Source organism: Heliangelus exortis, chromosome 1 (genome assembly GCF_036169615.1).
Source record: "Heliangelus exortis chromosome 1, bHelExo1.hap1, whole genome shotgun sequence".
Classification (NCBI taxonomy): Eukaryota; Metazoa; Chordata; class Aves; order Apodiformes; family Trochilidae; genus Heliangelus; species Heliangelus exortis.
Window position 1 is genome coordinate 146,458,172 of NC_092422.1, and position 22,889 is coordinate 146,481,060.

General features: G+C 38.9%; 1 protein-coding gene across 38 annotated transcripts in view; it reads left to right on the forward strand.

The window, feature by feature from the left end:
- TNRC6B (trinucleotide repeat containing adaptor 6B) overlaps positions 1-22,889 on the forward strand; it is a 142,840-nt gene that overhangs the window by 93,115 nt on the left and 26,836 nt on the right. For 15 of the 38 annotated variants that reach the window (XM_071731582.1, XM_071731444.1, XM_071731340.1 and 12 more), the window contains 8 exons: positions 2,505-4,832; positions 6,123-6,281; positions 9,530-9,708; positions 10,950-11,024; positions 12,397-12,442; positions 18,042-18,190; positions 19,487-19,657; positions 21,902-22,027. In XM_071731582.1, coding sequence (XP_071587683.1) covers positions 2,505-4,832; positions 6,123-6,281; positions 9,530-9,708; positions 10,950-11,024; positions 12,397-12,442; positions 18,042-18,190; positions 19,487-19,657; positions 21,902-22,027 — 3,233 coding nt within the window. The remainder of the gene's footprint in view (positions 1-2,504; positions 4,833-6,122; positions 6,282-9,529; positions 9,709-10,949; positions 11,025-12,396; positions 12,443-18,041; positions 18,191-19,486; positions 19,658-21,901; positions 22,028-22,889) is intronic. The other 23 variants (XM_071731368.1, XM_071731375.1, XM_071731385.1 and 20 more) reach the window with 5 other exon arrangements.

Below are 22,889 nucleotides of genomic sequence, written 5' to 3' on the forward strand. Positions count from 1 at the left end.
TGGTTGAGCTTGATGATCTTAAAGGTCTTTACCGACCAAAACAATTCTGTGATTCTGAATACAGAAGGGGGTGGTTAGTTTATGGAACAGTGCATTAAATTGCGTTCCAGTATGCTGTGTTAGCAAGCATCTCAATCTTTAATGCTTCTAGTGTGTCCTCACAGAAATGAAATATGAAATGCTGTGTTAAAATCATCTATGTGAACATCTTACTAAATGGGTAGCTGCCCATACATCATTCATTTGCTGAATCATTGCTAAGTTCAAAAGACAGCCTTGCAGTCTTTTGAACTTGTCTTTGGCTGTCCTCCTTAATCTTTTTCTGTGACCCATCTAATCAGAAAGTTTTTTAATTGGGAGGAGTGTACTAAAAAGGTAGATAAAAATATCAGTGAAGAGTCACTTTTTCTTACCATTGTGAAGTTTGCTCTTCAGATTAAGGTGACAGAGGGAATGGAGAACTGCTTGGTTTTTTGAATCTTGGTGGCTAGGGTTTCACGGATAAAGACAAACTTCTGTTCATCAGTATTCAAAGCTCACAAAAGACTTCTAGACTTGATGGTAAGTCTGGATCTTTACTGATGGGCCTCAGTTCAGTGATAAGTTGGTGAACTGAAAGCCTGAAACAGTTACTGAAAACTGTTATGTTTCTCTTCTGTTAAAAATATTAGCAACCACAAGTTGTCTTCACTTGTGTATCACAGAATCATAGAATGAGAGCTTAAAGATCATGTAATTTCAACCCCCCTGCCATGGGCAGGGACACCTCCCACCTAGACCAGGTTGATCCAGTCCCCATCCAACCTGGACTTGAACACTTCCAGGGAGGGGGCAGCCACAGCCTCCCTGGGCAACCTGTGTTCCAGTATATAACAGAGGAACTTGGGGAGGTGGGAGTGGGAGGGTGTGTCTACTAAGATTATTATGCCTTATTTTCATGGAAGCTGTCACATGAGCCAGTAGTAATTATATATATTCAGGTATGAATACTGATGTAGATGTTACTATGAGCTTTATGCTCTGCAAAGTAAATTAAACTGTGTTGGTGGGATAACTGGGTCAGGTCAGGGTTCAGTACACAGCTTTGTACAAAGGAAGAGTGTTCAGTCTTCATCAGTGGGAATTTGTGATGCAGACTATTTAGGTTCCCCTGGGATTAAAAATACATAGAAAAAAGAGAGGGACCCTATGTGGAGGAAAACACTTAGGTACTAATGGGCTTAAATTATTTAGAGGATCAGAGGTAATTATGTGGATGGCAAGGGAATGGCTGACATTTTAAATTAATGATGATAACATGTCTACATATATGCACACATCATGCTGCCAGCACATAAACTTCATCCATTGTGGCACTGTGTTAATTTATGTGTGCTTTAAAACTATATGCAAATATCTTGTCCATGTGAAGTCATACCACATAGGACATAATAATAGTTTGTCACAGATGACAGAAAGGGGCCCTATTCATTGTCATTCATCCTGTTAATTTCCTTATAGTAACTCTGAAGCTCATTGAATGTGGAGGGGTTACCCTGTACAATGTGCTAGGCCAGCAGAAAACCTATCAAGAAGTGGGTTTTGTGTTGAGTTAGTGAACAGTGACATAGTTAAAGGGCTTAGCTGCCATCACAGCTGTCAGAAATCAGAGATGAAATTTGAGAAACTTACAAGAAGGTAGAGCTGGTGAGAGAGAGAGAGAGAAGAAAAAGTGGTATTTCTAACTAGCCTCCATCTAGTAGCAGAGAGATCAGCTTAGATCACAAAACTGTAACTAGTTTCTAAGATAAACGTAGCAGTGACACAGATGTGAGGCAGTTACATGCTGACTACAGCGTGCATATTACTATGTAAAAGATGTAGCCTGTGTAGATTTGGTCTCTGCAGTAACTTTTGGAAATAATTCTACTAGTTTTGCATCTAGTATCTTGAAAAAGATACTCAAAGCTGAAGGATAGACATTTTCAGCTTTATTTATTGGCTAGATAATTTTTATTTTTGATCTTCTTTCTTTTAATCTGTAATAAATTGTAGATGCTTTGATTCAGTTGAGTAGCAGACCAACAGCTGCCTGTGTGTGCACACACATGCATATGAATGTGTGCACACACACACATTCTTGTTCTATATATAGCATGATTTTAAATCTGTGTTTGAAAAGTTTACAGCCAGTATGAATAAAGACAACGCAGGTTTGTTAACTGGGTTGTAATTATTACGTTGAACTTAGAGTTGGACTGTTAGCAGAAGTAGTGAGTCAACAGTGAATTTAAGTCTCCACAAAACGCATGTGGGGAGTGTGTTTAAAAATGTGTTTTATTAGTATTTTCAATGGTGTTTTCCAGCCTGATATTATTCCAAGCAACTTCATTACACATTTGAGGAAAGGTTCTTATAAATGAAAACAGTGACCAGTGCGGTAAAAAGTGTGATGTTCAGTGCTTGTAAATGATATTGATTATTAATGACTTATTTGGTGTGGTTTATTGTTGTTTTTTTTTTAGATTCAGCAATTGGAGGTGCTGCCGCTTCAAATTATGCAAATTCCACTTGGGGTCCTGGAGCCTCCTCCAGCAGTGGCACCAACGCCAACCCAACTCACATCTGGGACAAGGTGATTGTAGACGGGTCTGACATGGAAGAGTGGCCTTGTATTGCCAGCAAAGATGCTGAGTCTTCTTCCGAAAACACCACCGATAACAACAGTGCCTCGAACCCTGGCTTGGAGAAGAATGCCCTGCCAGGAAGCACCACTAGTAACAAAGGAAAAGGAAGCCAGTGCCAGTCTGGAAGCGCTGGAAACGAATGTAATCTTGGGGCCTGGAAATCTGATCCCAAGGCTAAAGCTGTTCAATCTTCCAACCCTGCTGCCGAGAATAACAATGGACTAGGTAACTGGAGGAACTTGAGTGGACAAGATAGAATCGGTTCTGGTTCTGGCTTCAGCAACTTTAACCCAAATAGCAACCCATCTGCTTGGCCAGCACTGGTTCAAGAGGGCAATTCTAGGAAAGGGACTTTGGAATCTGATAGTGGTAGCTCCAATGCACAGATTAGCACAGTAAGTCAGACCTCTAGGGAACAGCAGTCAAAGATGGAAAATGCGGGTGTTAACTTTGTCTCTGGCAGAGAACAGGCTCAAATTCATAACACTGATGGACCAAAAAATGGAAACACTAACTCCTTGAACTTAAGTTCACCAAACCCTATGGAGAATAAGGGAATGCCCTTTGAAATGGGCTTGGGGAACCCTTCCAGGAGCACTGACACCCCTTCACAAAGCACTGGAGAGAGAAAGACTGGGAATGTTGGATCTTGGGGTACAGCTAGGGGGTCTTCTGGAACTGAGACAGTCTCTGGACAGAGTAATTCTGGAAACCATGGGAACAATGGAAAGGAGAGAGAGGACTCCTGGAAAGGAGCTTCAGTTCAAAAACCGAATGGGTCAAGAAGTGATTCTTGGGATAACAATAACCGGTCTACGGGTGGTGGGTCTTGGAACTTTGGCCCTCAGCATGCAAATGAAAGCAAATGGGGTGAAGGGAACAAATTAACATCTGGGGTCTCTCAGGGAGAATGGAAACAGCTGTCTGGGTCTGATGAACTGAAGATTGGAGAATGGAGTGGTCCAAACCAACCAAATTCTAGCACTGGAGCATGGGACAATCAAAAAGGCCACCCTCTTCCTGAAAACCAAGGCAATTCCCAGGCTCCCTGTTGGGGAAGATCTTCCAGCTCTGCAGGAAGTGAGGTTGGAGGTCAAAGCACTGGAAGCAACCACAAAGCAGGAAGTAGTGACAGTCACAATTCTGGACGTCGATCGTATAGGCCTACGCATCCCGACTGCCAGGCTGTCTTGCAGACTTTGCTGAGCAGAACTGATTTGGACCCCCGAGTGCTTTCAAACACTGGCTGGGGCCAAACTCAAATTAAGCAAGATACTGTGTGGGATATTGAAGAGATGCCACGGCCTGAGGGGAAGTCTGATAAAGGAACTGAGGGGTGGGAGAGCTCTGCCACACAGACAAAGAACTCAGGGGGTTGGGGCGATGTACCCAGCCAAAGCAATCAAATCAAGTCTGGATGGGGTGAGCTCTCAACCCCAACGGAGTGGAAGGACCCCAAAAATACTGGAGGATGGAATGACTATAAGAACCCAAATTCTTCTAATTGGGGAGGAGGAAGACCAGAAGACAAATCGTCCTCTTCTTGGAATGACAGCTCTAGTAAGGATCAGGGGTGGAGTGGAAGGCAACCTAGTCAAGGATGGTCTTCTGGAAAGAACGGTTGGGGAGAGGAAGCTGACCAAACAAAAAACAGCAACTGGGAAAGTGCAGGAAACAAGCCAGTGTCTGGTTGGGGTGAAGGTGGGCAAAATGAGATTGGAACTTGGGGTAATGGTGCAAATACAAGCGCTGCTTCAAAGGGTGGATGGGATGATTGTAAAAGAACTTCAACATGGAATGAGACGGGTCGACAGCCCAGCTCCTGGAACAAGCAGCAGCACCAGCACCAGCAGCAACAGCAGGAGACTTCCAGTTCTTGGGGTCCACCTCCCCAAACTCCAAGTAATGGGCGACCTCCAAACCCAAACTGGAACAGCGGACCACAGCCAGCTGCCTCCAAAGAGGAGGAGCCTAGTGGCTGGGAAGAACCTTCTCCACAGTCAATCAGTCGAAAAATGGATATTGATGATGGCACTTCAGCGTGGGGAGATCCGAGCAGTTATAACTACAAGAATGTGAACCTGTGGGACAAGAACTCGCAAGGAGGACAGGCCCCACGGGAGCAGAGCCTGCCTACTCCAATGACTAGCAAATCACAAGCATCAGGTACAATTCTCATTCCTTTCTTCATCAAGCTCCTGTATATAAATGTAACCTTAATGTATGAGATACTCATGTAGCCTCTAATTCATAATAGCTTAACCATTTGTTTATATAAAGACAGCCATTTGCTTATTTGAATATTTTAGCCTGTATTTACAGTGTCTTTAAAATTTTAATCAATCAGTCCTTTGTTGTGCTTTCGTAACTGTGATCTGAATACTGGTCAGCTTGCCAGTAAAAGATGTTTGTTAGCTGACAAATCTGCATATTCCGTCTGAACTCTTAATCACAGGTTGAATTATAGAATCATACAATCATTTTGGTTGGAAAAGACCTTTAAGATAAGTCAAACTGCTACCCAGCACTGCCAGGTCCACTGTTAAACCATGTCCCTTAGCACCACATCCGCGTGTCTTTTAAGTACCTCCAGGGATGGTGACTCTGCCACTTCCCTGAGCAGCCTCTTCCAGTGCCTGGCAACCCTTTTGTTGGGGAAATTTTTTTTCTAATACCCAATCTAAACTTACCTGGCACAACCTGAGGCCACTTGTTACTTGAGAGAAAAGACCCACCTCCACATTGCAACAACGTCTTGTCAAGTGGTTGTAGAGAGCATTAAGGTCTCCCCTCAGCCTCCTTTGCTCCAGACTAAGTTGCTTTTTTAATATTTTATTATTGGAGAAATGAGAAGAAGTTTTTTACTTAGTAAAAACTTTTTGCTTTGAAGCTCTCAGTTAACAATTGAAATTGAGCAAGTCTGTGAACAAAGTTTTGAGATCAGTTTGGCTCTGTGATAAAGAATGCTTAGGAAAATACTTTTCTTCTGTGAAATAAGGACAACAAAAACGTTACACATCCTAGAAGTACATTGAGATGTTATTGTTAGGTAATCTCTGACTAAACATGCTTCAAAGAATACTATTTTGTTTTAATATATACTTAGGTATGTCCTTACTCTTTCTTCAGTATATGAAAACCCTGATTTAGTCTGGTGCCTTTAATTAGTCACAAAAGTTTGCCAGACAGGAGAACAGCATTCGATATGGGGCTCATGTTTAGCCTGGGAGAAAAATATTACTTGCCATAGCATTCTTTTCCTTTTCATCCCTAGAGGGCATGCCCCTCTCTGAGTTTGATGGGAACAGTTGCCAATTCTGTTGCACCCACACTACTGAGAATCTGAAGTCCTCAACCGAAAGAACGAAGCAGTAAAATGATGATGTGCTGCTGCACTACAGTAAATAGTTTGTTGTCTAAATGGTCTGTAACAAAAATTCTTTCTCCTTTGTGCAGTCTGGAGCAAAAGCACTCCACCTGCTCCAGATAATGGTACGTCTGCCTGGGGTGAGCCAAATGAAACCAGTCCCGGGTGGGGTGAAGTAGATGATACAGGAGCATCGACAACAGGCTGGGGGAATGCACCTTCCAACGCCCCGAGTGCTATGAAATCTAGTGAGTATAGGCCAGATACCAGTTTCTTTGCAATGGTCCTGAAGATCTTTAGTGTTTGGCCTTTTTAATATAGGTTACCCATGGAGGAATTGTTATCTGAGGCTTAGAAGCAGTGTTGAATGTCTGGTAAGATTTTGATGGATGAGTGATTAAGTGCTTACAAATGACTGCAACTTTGTCTCTTAAGATACTGAAAGCGTCTTAACTAAGCAATTAAATGGGCAGCTTCAAGTTGAGGAAGTCCTGAAACATTAGAGCATTAGAGGAAATGTGTATTTTTCTCAAACTGTCTTTCCTTCTCTGGCTGCCCACTTGTTACTTAGCATATGAACATGCTATATAATAAATAACTTTTCCTGATCATATCAGAAAAATGCATGCACAGTACAGACAAATTCAACTGAGTAGGCCATTATATGGTAATTTGTGCTTTGGGTTCTTATCATGTGAGTGTGGAAAATTGCAGCTGTTAAGAACTGAACTTTCTTTTGTTATTGAACCTTAATGGATGACTGTTTTCTGGATAGTTACCTGTCTATGGCTGTTTTTCATGACTGAGATGAGGTTGAAATTTATTTTTTTAAATTGAAGTTAAAATCTGGTTGTATCAAGAGTTTTGTTTTTGTGGAAACTATTCCTGCTGATACGGGATGTTATTAGAATTTTTATTTCAGTCTTTTTAAGGAAAACTCAACAAACAAAAGCAATCGCCTGCTGGTAAAACATAGCAATGTCACAGCCAAAGCCAAGAACATTTGGGTATGAAGTTTCCAGTAGGAAACACTGATAATGCATTACTGTTACAGTACTTGGTTGATGATACCCACTTTAAAACTGTTTCCAGTTACAAGTTGCTTTAGCAACATGTAATTGTTTGGAATGAAATGCTCTATACAGATTGTATGCTTTTGAGTCATTCTCCCTTCCAGCCCAATTAAATTGCTCATTTATGACATAAAACCAGGAAAAATAATTGCTTCCATAGTATGAACTTTATAGCAAACTTCTGTGGATGGCTATAGTGCTTCCTGTGCCTGCCACACAAACTGCCATGCTTTTCTGTATGCTAGACCTTTTTTCAGATGGATCTCTTCTTTCACCTGTAAAAAGTTATGTAAATACAACCAAAGAAAGAGTCTCTGAAATGCTGATGGATCCATTGTTTGTTAAGGCAGACTATGCATGGTCACTTACTTGTTGTAACTGGTCTGCATGTGTGACATAATCAAAGGGCTGCAGCATATATGTACTATTTTGTACATTAGCTATCTCCAGCTCTAGATGAGCAAAAAATAAATGGAGAGTTTCCTCATCACAGCTATTTTAGGTTGTGGTGTAGTGTCACCAGTGTTAAAAGCTGAGATCTTCCTTCTCCTGTGTTCTGTGGCTGGCTTCTCAACTCCTTTCTGAATGGCACCCAGAGGGAATGAAGAAAGCTGCATATTCAGTGAAGTAAGGGGAGATATTTAATATCTTGGATAAGTCAGAAGAAGAAATTGGGACACAGAACCTGCAGAAGCATAGTTTATTTATGAAGGTAAGGACAGGAAGTAGAGACTAGCAGTGATTGAAAAAGAAAACAAGTTTAGAGCCAAAGAAGGGAAGCATAGATCATTACCCACCTGGGTCCAAAAAATGCCTTTATGTGGTTTTACCTGCATTGCGTAGCAATTTTCTGATAGAAGTAGGAATAAATTCAGTTTTTTATAACATGATTATTTTGGCTTAATCTTGAAAATTTCCTTTGCTCTATTGTAGTTATTTTTGCATCCTCACTCAACAAAGAGAAAACAAAGCAAGTTTGATGATCTTAAAGTTCCTAGATCTTAAAGACTTCTACAGACAAGTCATTTTTACACCACTGGCCAGATTTATGTTTAGGAATCTCAGACTTGAGAACTGTCAGTGCAGAAAAATAATCTATTGTTATGTACTTAAATCGAGGTTCATAGTACCAATTTAAACACTGTGGCCACAAATAACTTAAAACTTTGAGGACTACCCAATATATGACATTTCCAGATGAAGTTCCTGACTTTGCAGTCATAATCCTTAGATGTAGCCTTTTCTGTGTAAGTATCATGATTAGAGGGTCAAGAGGTAAATTTTGGAGTTTGGACCATAATGGTTCCTAACCAGCACTGAAGTTGGATGCACAAATGAAAGTACTTTAAAGTTATGTTTTCCTGTGAAGAATCTTAGTTTTTATTTAAGGTGTATTTTAAGGTAGCTGTTAAACTAAGGGTAGAATTCCCCTTGTCACACTAATTGTGGTGGTTTTTTTTAATACTCAGAAATTCTGCTACATGTGCTAATATTCTTATCTCCAATTTCCAAACTCAAGTGCCAGACAGTTAAAAAATTATTTACGAAAAAGGTGATAGTGATAGAAATCCTTTTGAAAGGAAGTTAAGTGCTTGGGGACTAGGTGCGAAGAATGAAGAGTTACAACATGAAGAAGAGTTGGACAATGAACGAGGATTTGGGTCAATAGAGTTTAGAATTCTTAAGTTGCCTGACAGCTGGTGCTAGAGAGTAACAGCAAAAAAAAAAAAAAAGACAAGAGTTAAATGTCCTTAGCCTGAAATGCTGTGATGAAATAGTCAGAACCAATACATACACAGCACTGCTAATTGCTCTTCAGTGATGATGTTAAGAACAGAAATTCAAATGGAGAGTTGGGGGTTTTTTCCACATTAAACTACATTTGGTGTTACATAAAGTAGACTACAATGTCAGGTCCTCTTCTAATGATTCTACTTAGTTGTTGCTTAAAGTTCTTTGTTTCTGTAATTTTGTGGAAGAATTCAGTGCAAGACAAATGTTATAATAATGAAGAAAGAGGAAATAATTGATAAACCTCCTGAACCAGAATCCTCAGCGCACTTGATTTTTGTGTCCTTGAATTCTTTCTTTTACACTGGAAAATAGTAAGTTGCCTTTTAAAGAAAACCAAACACAGCTGCATCTGTGTAAGAGAAGTGGTCCCTATGGTTGTTATATCTCTAAGGGTTTGGCTTTGCTTTCAAATAGTTGCAAAATATGACATGCTAACATGCCACCAAATCTCCTGGGTTTTAGGATTCATGCACAAGTTTGCACAGTTGTTAAGAGTGAAGACACTGCCCCCCACACCTCAGTCCTTTAGAGTTCTGATGGTCTCAGCTGCTCTCACAGTGTCAAATCACTGTCTGCATTGTATTGTAGCCTGCTTCTGAGTTTTGTTTTGTTTTGTTTTTTTTCTTAAGGTTCTAAATCTATGCAAGATGGCTGGGGAGAGAGTGATGGGCCAGTGACAGGAACACGTCATTCCAGCTGGGAAGAGGAGGAGGAGGGAGGAGTCTGGAACACAGCAGGCTCTCAGGGAAGCAGTTCCTCCCACAACTCAACAAGCTGGGGGCAGGGAGGAAAGAAAACACAAATGAAGGTAAAATGCTTGAGTGATTGATAACTACAGCGTTGTCTGGAAGCAGTATTCTGATACCTTTTAGAGCACTGTGGTAGTTCTTCCTTTAAAAAAGTATTAGAAAATTCAGATTAAAAGGTGCCTGCATTAAAGATGTGAGGTTTCTGGATTTGTTTTAATGTATTACACTTGTTGTGACTAATCTGCCAGTAGGTGTCAAATTCTTCTGGTATGTAGGCTGAAGAGCCATTACTAAATCAAACTGAGCAATAAGTGTCCCAAGGCTATTAGTCTTCTCTTGTTGACACATCTTTCTGTGTTAGATTCCTGCTGTTCTTGCATTGCCTGCTGAAGTTGGGACTCCACAGTCCATTGGCACATGCATTTATTGCTACTGAATAGAATGGATGCAGGTCTGACTTGCATTGGTTGTAACTGGCCTTTGGCCTCACAGAGGAGAAGGAGCTTGGCTTTAGTCCCAAGTAATTGCTTTCTGAAGCTTGTTTGTCTTAAAGTTCTCTAGTAGAGTAACACTAGGTACTGTATTAACATTAGAAGGACTATGCTTTGTCTACTTCTAATCAAATAGATAGGGCAAACTCAAAAGGCAGTTTCAGAGCAAGTTCCTTGGATGTGAAAAAAATGTTATGACGTGGTATGGAGTTTTACAATTGCTGTTTTGCAAAATTGTTTCACACTTCAGCTTTTATTTTAACCACCACAGCAAACATCAAAAAAAAATTTTTATCCATATCTTTTCTTTGCCCTGTTCTGGTTTTGGTCACCTGTAAATTGCAGTAAGGACAAATTGAGAGTCAGGTCAGCACTGTGCCCATGTAAGAGAATCCACAGTAAAGGGAAGAAAGCCAAGGAAGAAATCTACCTCTATTTGGTAAATTAAACAATGTATTACACTGTAACAGAGGAGGGGAAAAAAACAAAACCAAAACAAACAGAAAAACCCCTGAAAAATCAAACCCATTCACAGAGCTTTCCAGATTCCAGAATGAAATTCAAAGTGATGAATGTTCTACACGGGAAGTGTTCATCCAGTTTGGTATACTTAGCAATGAACAGTTCTATGAGAGAGTGAAGAAAGAAATAGTTGCTAAATATTTGCAGACACACGAAAACTTCAAAGTAGTTTTTCCAGGGTATTAATTTCTATTACACCAGGATCTTTATTTAAGACTTTTGCATCTCAAGGATGAAACAGAATTTAAGAAATCAAGATGTTGATTAATTTTTAATTTTTTTTTCAGTGCTCATTAAAAGGAGGGAATAGTGATTCATGGATGAATCCTTTATCCAAACAGTTTTCAAATATGGGCTTGCTTGTAAGTAAATATTTTAAAATGTAAAATCCAACTTTTTAAAAATGCAGTAAGCTTTAAATAAGTCAAAAGATCAACTGTTTCATGGTATGTAACTATTTTATTTATTTGCATTTCTTATGCTGGCATGTTGATTATAACACCTGTAGTAGCTGGGTATTCAGCATTTCCATGCTAGTCAGAATGACTTCTCAGAAAAAAACAGATACACTTAGACTCTTCAAAGTTACTTTAAGAGAGCTGCTGTTCTCAGATTGCCATTTCCTTGCAAGTAATAACATTTGGATTTATATATATATATATCAAGTAATAACATTTGGATTTATATATATATATATATATATATATATATTTTTTTTTTTTTTTTTTTTTTTTTTTTTTTTTTACTTTTAATTTTCATAACATGCTGTTCAAAGCACTCAAGGTAGAGGCATCAGCTCCTGGCTGTAGGCTCAGGCATCTGAGGTTAGTCTAAGACTATTCTGAATCTCAGCCACCAATCAGAAAAGGAGATACATGGATCTGTATCTGCCATAACGATTTGTATTTTAAATACTGTACAGCAGCATTTTCCTAAAACAAAAGGGTCTCCTTATAAATGAGTACTTAAAGATTGATTGGTTAAATGAATAAATAAATGGCATCATGGAGAGAAAAGGCATCTGCAGGGAAGTACCTTAAAAACAGTTAATTTTTTAAAGAACTTTTATGACGCAATTTGTAAATCATTTTACAGAATATTGTGCCAGCTGTCATCCTGTGAAGCAGGAATGGTGTGTAATCAAGCCACCAAAAGATAATAATACAGAGGTTCTGTGGGAAGCCCAGGACTTCACAAACTGCCAGTGTCATACTAGGCTTAGTTCGTAATGTCTGTTGGCTTCCAAGCCCTAATTTGGTCTACTTGACCATAGGTGCTTCTGAAACCTTGGGAACAGCCTGTCCCCGACTGCCAGCTAAAGCATAATGTGGAAGCATATTTTAGAATTTGATGACTTGACAGCTCATGAGGATGAACTGTCATTTTGGCCATTATTTTTTAAGTGTTTCATCTCTTAACCACTAGAACATGAGGACAGAGGTTAATTTCACAGAACAGCTGTCTCTCCATCTTTCTCTCTGTTGCATGTGTTCTTGTGTTTGGTTTCATATAGGTAGTAAACTTGCCACATTAGGGGGCTTAGGTGAGGTGTGTGTCCAGAGTGATACCAAGAATCTTTAGATTTTTAAAGTTTAGTTTAATTTTAAACTCTTACTGACACAAGCATGTCCTTCCTTCATTTCACCCTAGACCATCAAAGGCAGCTTTCTGAAACATTCCTCAGCATTTCATAGAAGTCACAACTCATGATTTGTGTGGTTTTTTTCTCCCCAGAGTCAAACTGAGGACATTCCAGGCAGTAAGATGGACTTGTCTGTAGGTACGTATAATTTAATTTAAATGCATTTGAAATACAAGATCATGTATAGTAGTTTTTATGTGGATGGCATGCTGTGCTTTGGAAAGGCTCAATCTTTAATTTTAGCACTCATAATAGATAGAATTATAGCATCCAGTATCTTGGCTGGAGGCTTGAAATAGTTACACAGCTGCATCATCTGTGTATGCCAGATGGGGATGGATACCTGTACCATGTGGAGCTATAACTTGTGGAAGGAACTTCTTATGAGACTATTTGGATCCATTTTGTTTGTACTTACTGTTACGGTTTCAAGAAAGTGAAGAGTCCTTTTTCATCTGATGGAAGAGGAGGACTGGTTTAGCTCTTGGCAGTAGGACATCCCAGTTACCACAGCTCCATGGAAGTGACATGAGGGAAAAACTATATTCTTTTTATTTATTTCTTCAGTTGCTTGCCCCAGGCTATTACAAGTTACTGTTCATTAGTACTAGACTGTTCACTCTTGCCACAAATACTGCACATCTTAAGGGAGATGGTCTGTGTGGGAAACACTACCCTTACTGAGGGTTGGAATTGACCACTTGGATTAATCCTGTCTGATCGCCTTAGAATTTGTCAAGATTTTCTTCTTCAGCAAACTAAGCACTGAACTTGCAAATTTTTTTATCTTTAGAGCAGGTTGAGTTTTGCATTCTGTTCTCGGAATTGTCTGTGAATATTCACTATCATTGTCTTGCAATAGAAGTACCACATGTTTCTGAAATCTTCTGCCATTTGAGCTGCTTTCCCTAAAATATTCTTAAGGTGTATATTAGAAGTCTAACGTTCCAGCATTGTGTATATCTGCAGTTAAGTGTGCTGGATCTTGTCATTGTGGCAACTTGTGATTTGTTTCATTTCTTGATTTTTTTTTTTTCTATCCAAACATCGAGTAGTGACTGTAGTGAAGGACATACTAGCAAGAGCTGTTTGTTCAGCTCCTAGATAAATACCACCTTCAGTTTTATATTTTTACAGCTGTCCAGAGAGTTGACCAGTGGTTGTGTTCCCCCTACCCTAGAAAGTAATAAGGTAGTAAATACTGCTTTCTTCTTAAGTGTCTTTTCTCCTAGTGATACAATGGCCATGTGATTGAAATTGAATCTTTGTCATGAAAGCTTCTGGGAGCAGTGGAAAACCAGATAGCACAAGTTCCAGCCTTGCAAGTGCAAGCAGAGTAGATGCTTTTTCTTTACTTGAATCTTAGATTTTAGGGGCTAAAGGAGACAGTTCTTGTGAAAATGAGCACTGTGCTATAATTGAAGTTTCGGTGCCATTTGGATTATGCCTTGCCACTTTTGGTGCCTTTCTGCTATCGTTGACCAGATTATTCTGGTACTACGCCTTGCAAGAAGCATGGTCTGATGTTGACTTGCTCTGCACTAGTCACACAGTTTAGTACTTCATCTGCATCTGTTGTAGCATCACATATGATGACAGCATCAGGATTTTCTTGACCAAACCCCCCTTTTTTTAATGGTTATCCATTAACCTTTTGTTGGTACCAACAGCAGAGTTGTGGTAGTCAACTTAGTTGCACCTAAAATCAGCTCCACATTCTATATTCTAATGCAATCTGAGCAGCTGCAATGTATCTCATCTTAGAACATTCTAAAAATGTGCCTCCCACTTCATAGAGGATTAAGTAATTAATTTTTCCCAAAATCACTTTATTCCTCTAAAAAAAGATTTAAATACGAGATGTTAAAATGTGTGTTTATGTAGTACAACACAGTGTTGGGGAACATCACAGAATTTTTGGACATCTCTATTTTGGCCTCTTACAGCCCCTGTAGAATTCAGCTCTGATTATATCATCCTTCTTTGATAGAGATTAAGTCCTTGTCTTGGATGTTAGGTTTTTTACCAACCTTCAGCTGCTGCTGTTAAGGAACAGCTCTAACAGAAATTAAGAGGACGGTAGCCTGGATTATGCTGATTATAGTTTGCTTAGTTCTTTATCTCCAAATTAAGCTTTTGGATCCTTAAGAACTTTAAGCTCTCAAGGTCCTTATAGCCATCAGACTGTCTAGGAAAGATGGCTGATGCATAAATGTTCCGTGACACAGTGTAGAAAGTTCTAATAGTCGATCTTAGTATGTTGCACTACTGTAAGTTTAGTATGTGCATTAATGGTGGCACCCTTGGCCTTTGGCATAGGAATTTCTTACAGTTCTATTCCATTTCAAAGACTAAGAACATAGCAGATCTTCCTGAGAGTTTTCCGTTACTTCTCTGCTTAGCAGCTTTACTCTTGTTGCTTGTGGCAATTGCTTGTCAAAAATGATAAGCCGTTTTGCTCAGCCTGTATCTACTTCTAAACCTCAAAAGCTAGACTGTTTTATGAGGTAGTCTTATTCTTTAATTAGTTTTCAGTCAAGATTACAACACCAGGTTTTAGCATGATATTTTCTCAGTATATGGATAACTAATACACATTGATGTAAACGTTTAATCTGATCAGAGACCACTAGTATCAAAAAAACACCCAACCTTGGACTTCAGTGTGCATAGAGCACTTTGGATCATTATGCATCACAAAATAGGTCCAGTTGTCACTAAGTCATTCTTGCTACATTGGTCTGAGTTTCCTTGTTTGAAAAATGTGTTGTATTTATTTATTTACTGACCAACAGAGAAAAGAGGTGGATCAATAGCAGGTCTGAAGCATGTCCACTTCCTCTTTATTTTCTTATCACATCTATTCAGTGGATAGTTTACTTTAGTTTCAGAATAGAATAGAACTTGTTTGTATTGAAATATCTCCTAGTATCCTGAGGAAGTAAGTTTGCTACAGTAAATAGCTTGTCAGAACCAGTTAATATTTTATCTTATCTGACAGTCACCTTTTTGTCTTTTTTTTTTAATGTATTAATTTCAACCTGTGCTGATCACTGAATTCTAAAATCAACTGTAAGGAATAAGAAATAAGAAAATAATTTCCAATATCTATTGATTCGAATGAAATTCAAGCAGTTGTCTGTACCTTACAAAGCTATAGCCTCATTTTGCATTCAGGTACAGCACCTTGATATCTAAGTGCTTGTGTTGGTTCAGTAGGCTTGGATGTTATAGATTTATGGCAAAGGTATAAACCCTGTATCTTTAAAGTGTTTCTGTGGTCAAGCAGAAAAAGTATTTCAAGTGGGTTTTCCCATATAGGTAACTCTACTGAATGTATGTATTTTCTCCATGCTGAGTCGCTGGTTTGCAAACATTTTAAATACCTTTGCTCTACACTGGTTTCTGTTTCCTGTCTCCCAGTATGGAATCACATTATATAATTTTGTTCATATAGATTTATATTTTTCCTTTAAGCTTTCCTTTTTTTTCCCTTTCTGATTTCCTTTAAGCTTGTGTGAGAAGGAGATCTGTTTAATTTTTTTTCCCCTCTCTAGGATGTGAATGTCATCTTCCAAGCTCTTGTTTTAATTTGCATTTTTCACAGGGTTTCTCACAGCTGTTAATAGTGGGAAAAATCCAAAAACTGATGGAGTGTTGTCTTCTATGAAGATGGTTGAACTTTTAACCTGTTCTATATTTTTCCATATAGAGAATTTGGGGTTTCATATTTATTCATGCACAAGTGTTCTTGCTTACTGCAGAGGATAAAATTCAAACTTTTCATGTTTTTTCAATCCTCTTGCACTGAGTACAGTAAAGCTGGTCTCAAGCCACGTGAATTGTTTGAGCTTTTTCTGGCAAGTGCAAAAGATGGGCTCACACAACAGGTTTCATGGTTACATTAAAATTTTCTATGAATGAGATAAATGACTGCTATCATCTCTCTTACCAAGGCCTTGTCTATATTGACGTTTAAGCAGCTGTCTCAGCACAAAGTGGCTTGCATATCTATGTTTGAAGCCCTTAAAGGTGCTATTTAATGCTCTACATGTTACTTAGCAAGCTGTTTTACAAGGCATCATTTAGTAATGTTTGAGGAGTTGATTGGATCATCAGGATAACTGAAAAGACAAAAGGGTGTTTCTGTGGCTTAGTCATCTTGTGTTTGGCATTGACCCAGTTTCATTTCAGATACTGATGCAACTCTTGTCTTGCTTTCAGTTTCTTTTCAAGCAGCAAATGGACTGGGCTTCCTGTCTGTAATTAAAGCACTCAAGCCTTTTGGTAGTGCACTGCTGGCATTGTGTGGAGTGGTTAGATGGACATATTGACAGGACAGAGATGTATGTGACATCTTGTGTGACTGCTTTTGCAGCACCATTTCTAGCTTTTTAGGATGTGTTTGAAAAGGATGAGCTCATCCAGATCAGTGTGACTCCAGTTGCAGGCCAAGATGCGTAGGTGATTTGTCAAGTGTTGTTATTGTAAGGGATGTTGAAGGCATCTGAGAGGATGAAGCTGGATCAACTTTGAAAGCTGTGCCAGCAAGAAAAAGCCATGTAATTCGTGGTTGATTTCATAGGTTCTTGGCAATAGCATACTTATGAATATTAATAATTTATAATTGGACATTAAGAAGAGATGCTGGCTTTGAGAAGCTTTTTGAGGAACAGATAAGTGTTTTGAAGGTATCAGAGCTGTCTGCTCTGTTTGATAAAGACTTAGTGTTTGTCAGGGGTAGGATAGGATATCTGTGACCAGATTCCTTTGGAAGTGTCTTAAATATTGGTTAACTGGTGACAGATTTTTTTAAACTGTTCTTGGAAAGGCAGTCTGTGCTACTTAACAAAATAATTTAAAACCAAAAGTACCAGTAAAGCTCATTTCCATCATAAAGCTCATTTCCATTGTGTCGTCCATGTTTTGAAATAAAGAGGTTCTCCATCTACTTCAACAAAAAAGTTTCTTGGGAGTAGTTCAGTGTGTAAGGTAGAAAACTGCCTTCAGTCAGTGCTTGGCTGATACTAAGTTTATAGAGAAAGATGATGTCTTGTTCACTGCGTATGGTGTGGATTGATGATCTGTTATTAACATACTTTCCTCATGTTCCATGAGATTGCTCATTAAACAGTGGCAGGAGACTATGGAGTTGTTTGAAAAGTATCTCTGTTACTGGTTGTGTAATCATTGCATACAGTCTGAGGGAAATTGGTCACCTCTCTAGAAATTAGGATTATCTGTGGTGTTCAAGAGCTAAGTTCACATGACTGTAGGAGAGTTGTGTTCAAATAACGTGTGTGGTCTTGCAGTTCGAGAAATTATTTCTCAACGCCAAATCCAGTAAAGGCCAAGTAGAATATATGGAGAACTTACAGTGGGGTCTCTGTAGGTACTGAATACCAATATATAATTAAATTTTGGAAGACATTGAGAATAATGTCTCAATAAACATCATTAGTTGAACTGGGCTGCTGTAGGAAAGCATAGCACATAAATTGAGAGAAATACTTCATATTAAACTCTCTAAACTGAACAGGCTTGTTTGGTCATAAAAGTGAAACTTCTGTAGTTTTTGGACATCTCTTAATATCAACTGAAGCCATGCTAAGTTGTTAAGACAGATCCAACTTACCCCCTGATCCTAAAGATACTTTCTTTAGCTACGAGCCCGCTGTCATTAAATGCATTAGAGATTATTGGCACTAATGTTTCCTTCTTTCCTCTTTTTTTGCAGGTGGTCTCCCAGAGAAGAAGTTTGAGGTAGATAAACGAACCATGAATCTTGGGGATTTCAATGACATGATGAGAAAGGATCGATCTGGGTTCCGTCCACCGAATTCCAAAGACATGGGAACCACAGATAGTGGGCCTTATTTTGAGAAGGTGAGAGAAATACCTTTAGATAAATCACTTTCAGCCTCTATGTTTGAGATCCTACTTGTACCCTGTTCCTCTGGAAGTATTAAAAATTCTGTAAACCTGGACAAACTCAACGATAAAGGTGTGTGGGAGTTATGTCTGTAGAATGAATGTGTATATAAGAGACGTCAGGTGTGCATAGAAAAACTAAATTATCTGGGAATGATGAGACTTTTTATTCTAGAACAGACTGCTCTTAATATGGACAGAACAATTTTTTTTTTTCTTTTTTCCATGGAAGGGTAAACTGCTAGTAGCAATAAAATTCATTATAGGTTTCACAGAATCACGGAATGGTTTGGGTTGGAAGGGACCTCAAAGGTCATCTAGTCCCAATCCCCTGTGTAGCCAGGGACAGGTTGCTCAAAGCCAAATCCTACTGGGCCTTAAACACTTTTCATCACAATGATACTTTTGGCTTTGGACTACTAGCATCAACTGTAAAAAAACTGGTTTAGATCTAAGTAACTATAAGTAATCACAGTCTTTCAAATTTTTTTCTGCTTTTATGTCTGTTCATTGGAAAAACACCTTTCTAAATTCTGTAACCCCTTATGCTATGTGTCCATGTACTGTAAGCTTCTGTATGACATCTGTTTCAGTGACATCTGTTCTATGTTATGACAGTGTTTTTTTCCTATTCTTTTGCATATTTTAAATAGAAATTTTCACTGTTATTACTGAAAATTAATTGCTTCACATTATAAATTGCAGATTGTCCAGTAGATTTAGAATGCTTTAGGGATGGTTTTCTTTTTAACACGGTTCAAGTTTATCACACGTAAAACGAAAAAGAAATGTAGTTTGAAAATTCTGAAGTCATGTTACTGTCAGTTATTTAACTCCTCCATTTTGGTATAACAGCCCAAAAAAACAGCTTTGTCAAATCCCTCTGGTGGCCTAATTATTAACTACCACTAGCAAAGCTAATGTATTCCTAAAAAATTATGTTCATAGGTGTGTGCTCACATGAGGAATTCATCTCAGATCTGTTTGTTTCTGTAGTGGTGATAGCTGGCAGAAATAAACTTCATGAGAGGTCAAAATGTGTTTTTAAAAAGAAAACTTTAGCAATTTATCCATTATCTCCTTGGACTAAAATCCTAATTGTCAAGTGATCATTTGAGTCAGAAGTTTTGTCCTGGTAATTGCTATTACAAGTTAACTTTGCTTCTTCCTATTCACTCTCTCCTCTTTCTCTCCTCTTGCGTTCTGTTGCTTCACTAACCAACTCCTGCTGTTGGCTAACTGCTGCTTCAGCTGACTTTGCCTTTCTCCAATCAAGATGGGTGCCTTGGGGATGAGGCTCCCTGCTCTCCCTTCTCCCCTTCTCCCAGCTACAAGCTGTCTCCCTCTGGTTCCACACTATCCAACGTCGGCCTTGGGGCAATCGGCTCAGGGCTCAGTCCCCAAAACTTCGCTGCTAGACAAGTAAGCAGGCCACCTCGTAAGATGCATTGTTATAAGGCTGCAACCTGGGCTTAATCCCAGTTAGTTGGTTGCTTGCATTTGCTTTCCTACTAAATAAATTGATATTGTTAATGGAAATTTCAGCTATATCAGGCTGTTGAGAATCAATCCACTGTAGTTCTTATCATCAGAATGTATTCCATCTGCTTTTGATGGCCTCTTACTTCCTGACTCATAGTGCAGCAGCAAGATAGATGCGCTTTTCAAAAGTTAGTGGCAACATTAATATTTTAACTGCTGTTTTAAAAGGCAGTTAGAGGCTGTTGATTTGCCCCATCACTCCCTGACATTGAATTCTTCCAGATTCCACATTGTCTTTGTACATAGAAACGTGCCTTTAAAAATCGGCGCTGATTTTGCATTGTACCTGCTCCCATTTCTCCACAGCCCAAAGAAAGGATTGATTTAGCAGCCTTTTAAAACTTGAAGTTGCAATATTTTTGTTCTGTATACAGGGGAATGGTGGGAAAGAAATGAAGTGGGTAACTGCAGTTTGAGAGAATTTCTAGCTATTATGTTTTGCATTATGTCTTTGTGTCAGACATACTTGGAAATGAAAGAATAGAACCTAAGTGTTTTGACCAGAATAGCTTATATAGTCACATGCCTAACATGATCGTGTTTCTTTGTCTTGTCTTTTTGTTTCTGTGTCACAGAGTCAGTGTTGAGCATGAGGTTAATTCCAAAACTTGCAGACATTTTCTTGTGTGTGGTGTGCAGAACGCTGTTGAGATTTAGGGAAGGCTGAAAATGTAGTTGCAGCTTCAAATGCCTCCAACTTTAATGTGTAGTTGACTACAGTCAGTTCTTTCCAGAATAAAAACTCTTGACTCTTGGGGTTTTCTGTTTATCCTCCTGTGTGCTCAATAAGACTTCTTGAGTTGCTTCTGAAAGGGAAGATACATTAAGGAAGCAAAATGTGATGTAGGTGAATGAGACAATTCATAATGCTGCCAGTATAGAAGCAGATGAGAGACTTCTGTTTTAGCAAAAGGGTAGTGGAGGTTTCACAGTATTATGATAGAAGGGAGGCAGAGTTTGTGAAGTCTTGGCATATAAGGGAAAAAAGGGTTTTGGGGAAGACCTGGACAATCTCAGTTTGGAATACTGTTGAATTTGTTGGGTACAGCAGTGCTTGGCTGGAGAGGGAGAACTGACAATGATAGCTCAGGGATGAAAAATGTACTATTAGAAGCCCAGGTACCTGAAGGTCATACACATCCTGATTTACAGCAAAAGATGGGAAGTTCTGAGGGTCTTGAAAATTTAAGGATAGAATCACGGTACATGACCTTTTTGGATTACAAGCTGCAGCTTTGAGAAATAACAGCATGCAATAGTTAGTGTAGGAGACTGTCAAATTTCCAGTGGCATTTGTTGAAAGATGTTACAAATAGAGGCGGTCTGCTCAGAGGCTGAAAGAGTGAAACACCAGGAATTCTCTAGTGTCTTCTTCATGCAGTAGGGCTTATTTTTACAGAAGTTGCTAATAAAGCAGTAGAAAATTCTCATTTAAAAAAACACAAAACCAACCAACCAAACAAAACAGCTCCAAAGAAACAGCACGTTTTCTTGCTTCAGGAAATAAATTGCTGGGAGGGGAAAAAAAAACAACTCACAAGCATTTTTTCTCACTTGAAATTTTTCCTGCTCTTCAACTTAGTGGGGAAAGAAAGAAAAGAAAACGTCCCAGACTAGAATGCTGAAGCTTTCATATCAGAAAGAAAAATAATAAAATTTTTAAATTCTAGTTTCAACTAGTGAAAGGCCTGCAGAGGATGTAATAAGCTTATGAGTGATATCCCAGTAACCTACTCAGAAAAAGTATCTGACTTTTTAAAAATTATGCCCCAAAATTTCTGTTGACACAGTCTTGCCATACTTTTAAGCCAGTGGAATGTTCTTTCTGAGCATGTTGCTTATACTCCAACTTTCTATTTCCTGACACGTAAAAAGCGAAATATAAAACGTTAGCTTTGTCGTGTGCTTTGGAGTAAGTAGGAAAACTTAGAGGAGAAAGAGCCTGCATCTCAGTAATACAGCAGTTGTAACCCAGATAGAAAATTACCAATTTAGGGCAAACATCTCAGTAGTTGTAAGGGTAGTCTGTTGAAGTCAGTACTTGCCTCACTGTTGTTGATATGTAGCTAATAGCATAGAAATCCATTATCCTGAAATCTTCTCACTACTGCTTTAATTTTATAGGGTGGCAATCATGGTTTGTTTGGAAACAGCACAGCACAATCGAGGGGCATGCACACACCAGTGCAGCCACTAAATCCTTCCCCCAATATCCGGGCGCAAGTGCCTCCCCAATTTCTTTCTCCCCAGGTAAGGAATTTATAGTAACTGATTACTTGTAAAAAAGTAGAGCTACAGCCTTCAGAGCACATCATTGAGCTTACTTAAACATCTTAGTCTTGACTTAATAAATCAAAAACTTAGATAAGGTAAAAAATTAAAATTCATAGTTGAAAGTGCTTAAGACTCAGTGCAGAAGGATTAGCCTTTTTTCTTATGCCAAGGCAGTTGATAGTAAATGCTGGCTACCAGTATTTTTAAACCTCAGAATAGATTCAGGAATCCTCTGTCTTCAATAGGCTTTTCCAGAGTATTTAAAAAACAATTTAAAAAGTGAAAGCTGAAAGTTTTCCTGAAGTGTGAGAGGTTTCTTAATTATTTTCAAGCAGTCTTGTCCTGTGCTCCTGCCCCCAGAAAGAGAGGCCTGATGTTCCATTTACATTGCAGAGCTCTGAGACCGCAGGGTGTCCAAATGCACAAGCTTACTTTTCGCGTTGGACTTGTTGAAGGCTTTGGGAGATTCTCTTGAATTCCACTTGTGTAATGCTCAAATAATGCAGGGAGAAATGGAGGGATTCTTTTCCACCTACTCCTATCTTTTACTATAGCTTATTCAGCATACAAAGATTAACTCTTTCTGTGAGGCACTATTCCTTTGCTCGGGTTGACTGCCTGAATGCGTTTCTTTTCCCTTGTCAAGCAGTACATTTTTATTGTGACAGTGCAGTGCTGTGACTACTGGTTGGCTGTGTATGTATCAGCATTTTAATTTAGTGCAGTCTCTAGTAATCGATTGGTTGGGGGAGGAATCTTTGTGTGTGTGTGTCTGCATCTGCACATGTAGTACTGTATATTGTCAATCAAGTGAGGTATTCACTCTGCTCAAGTCATA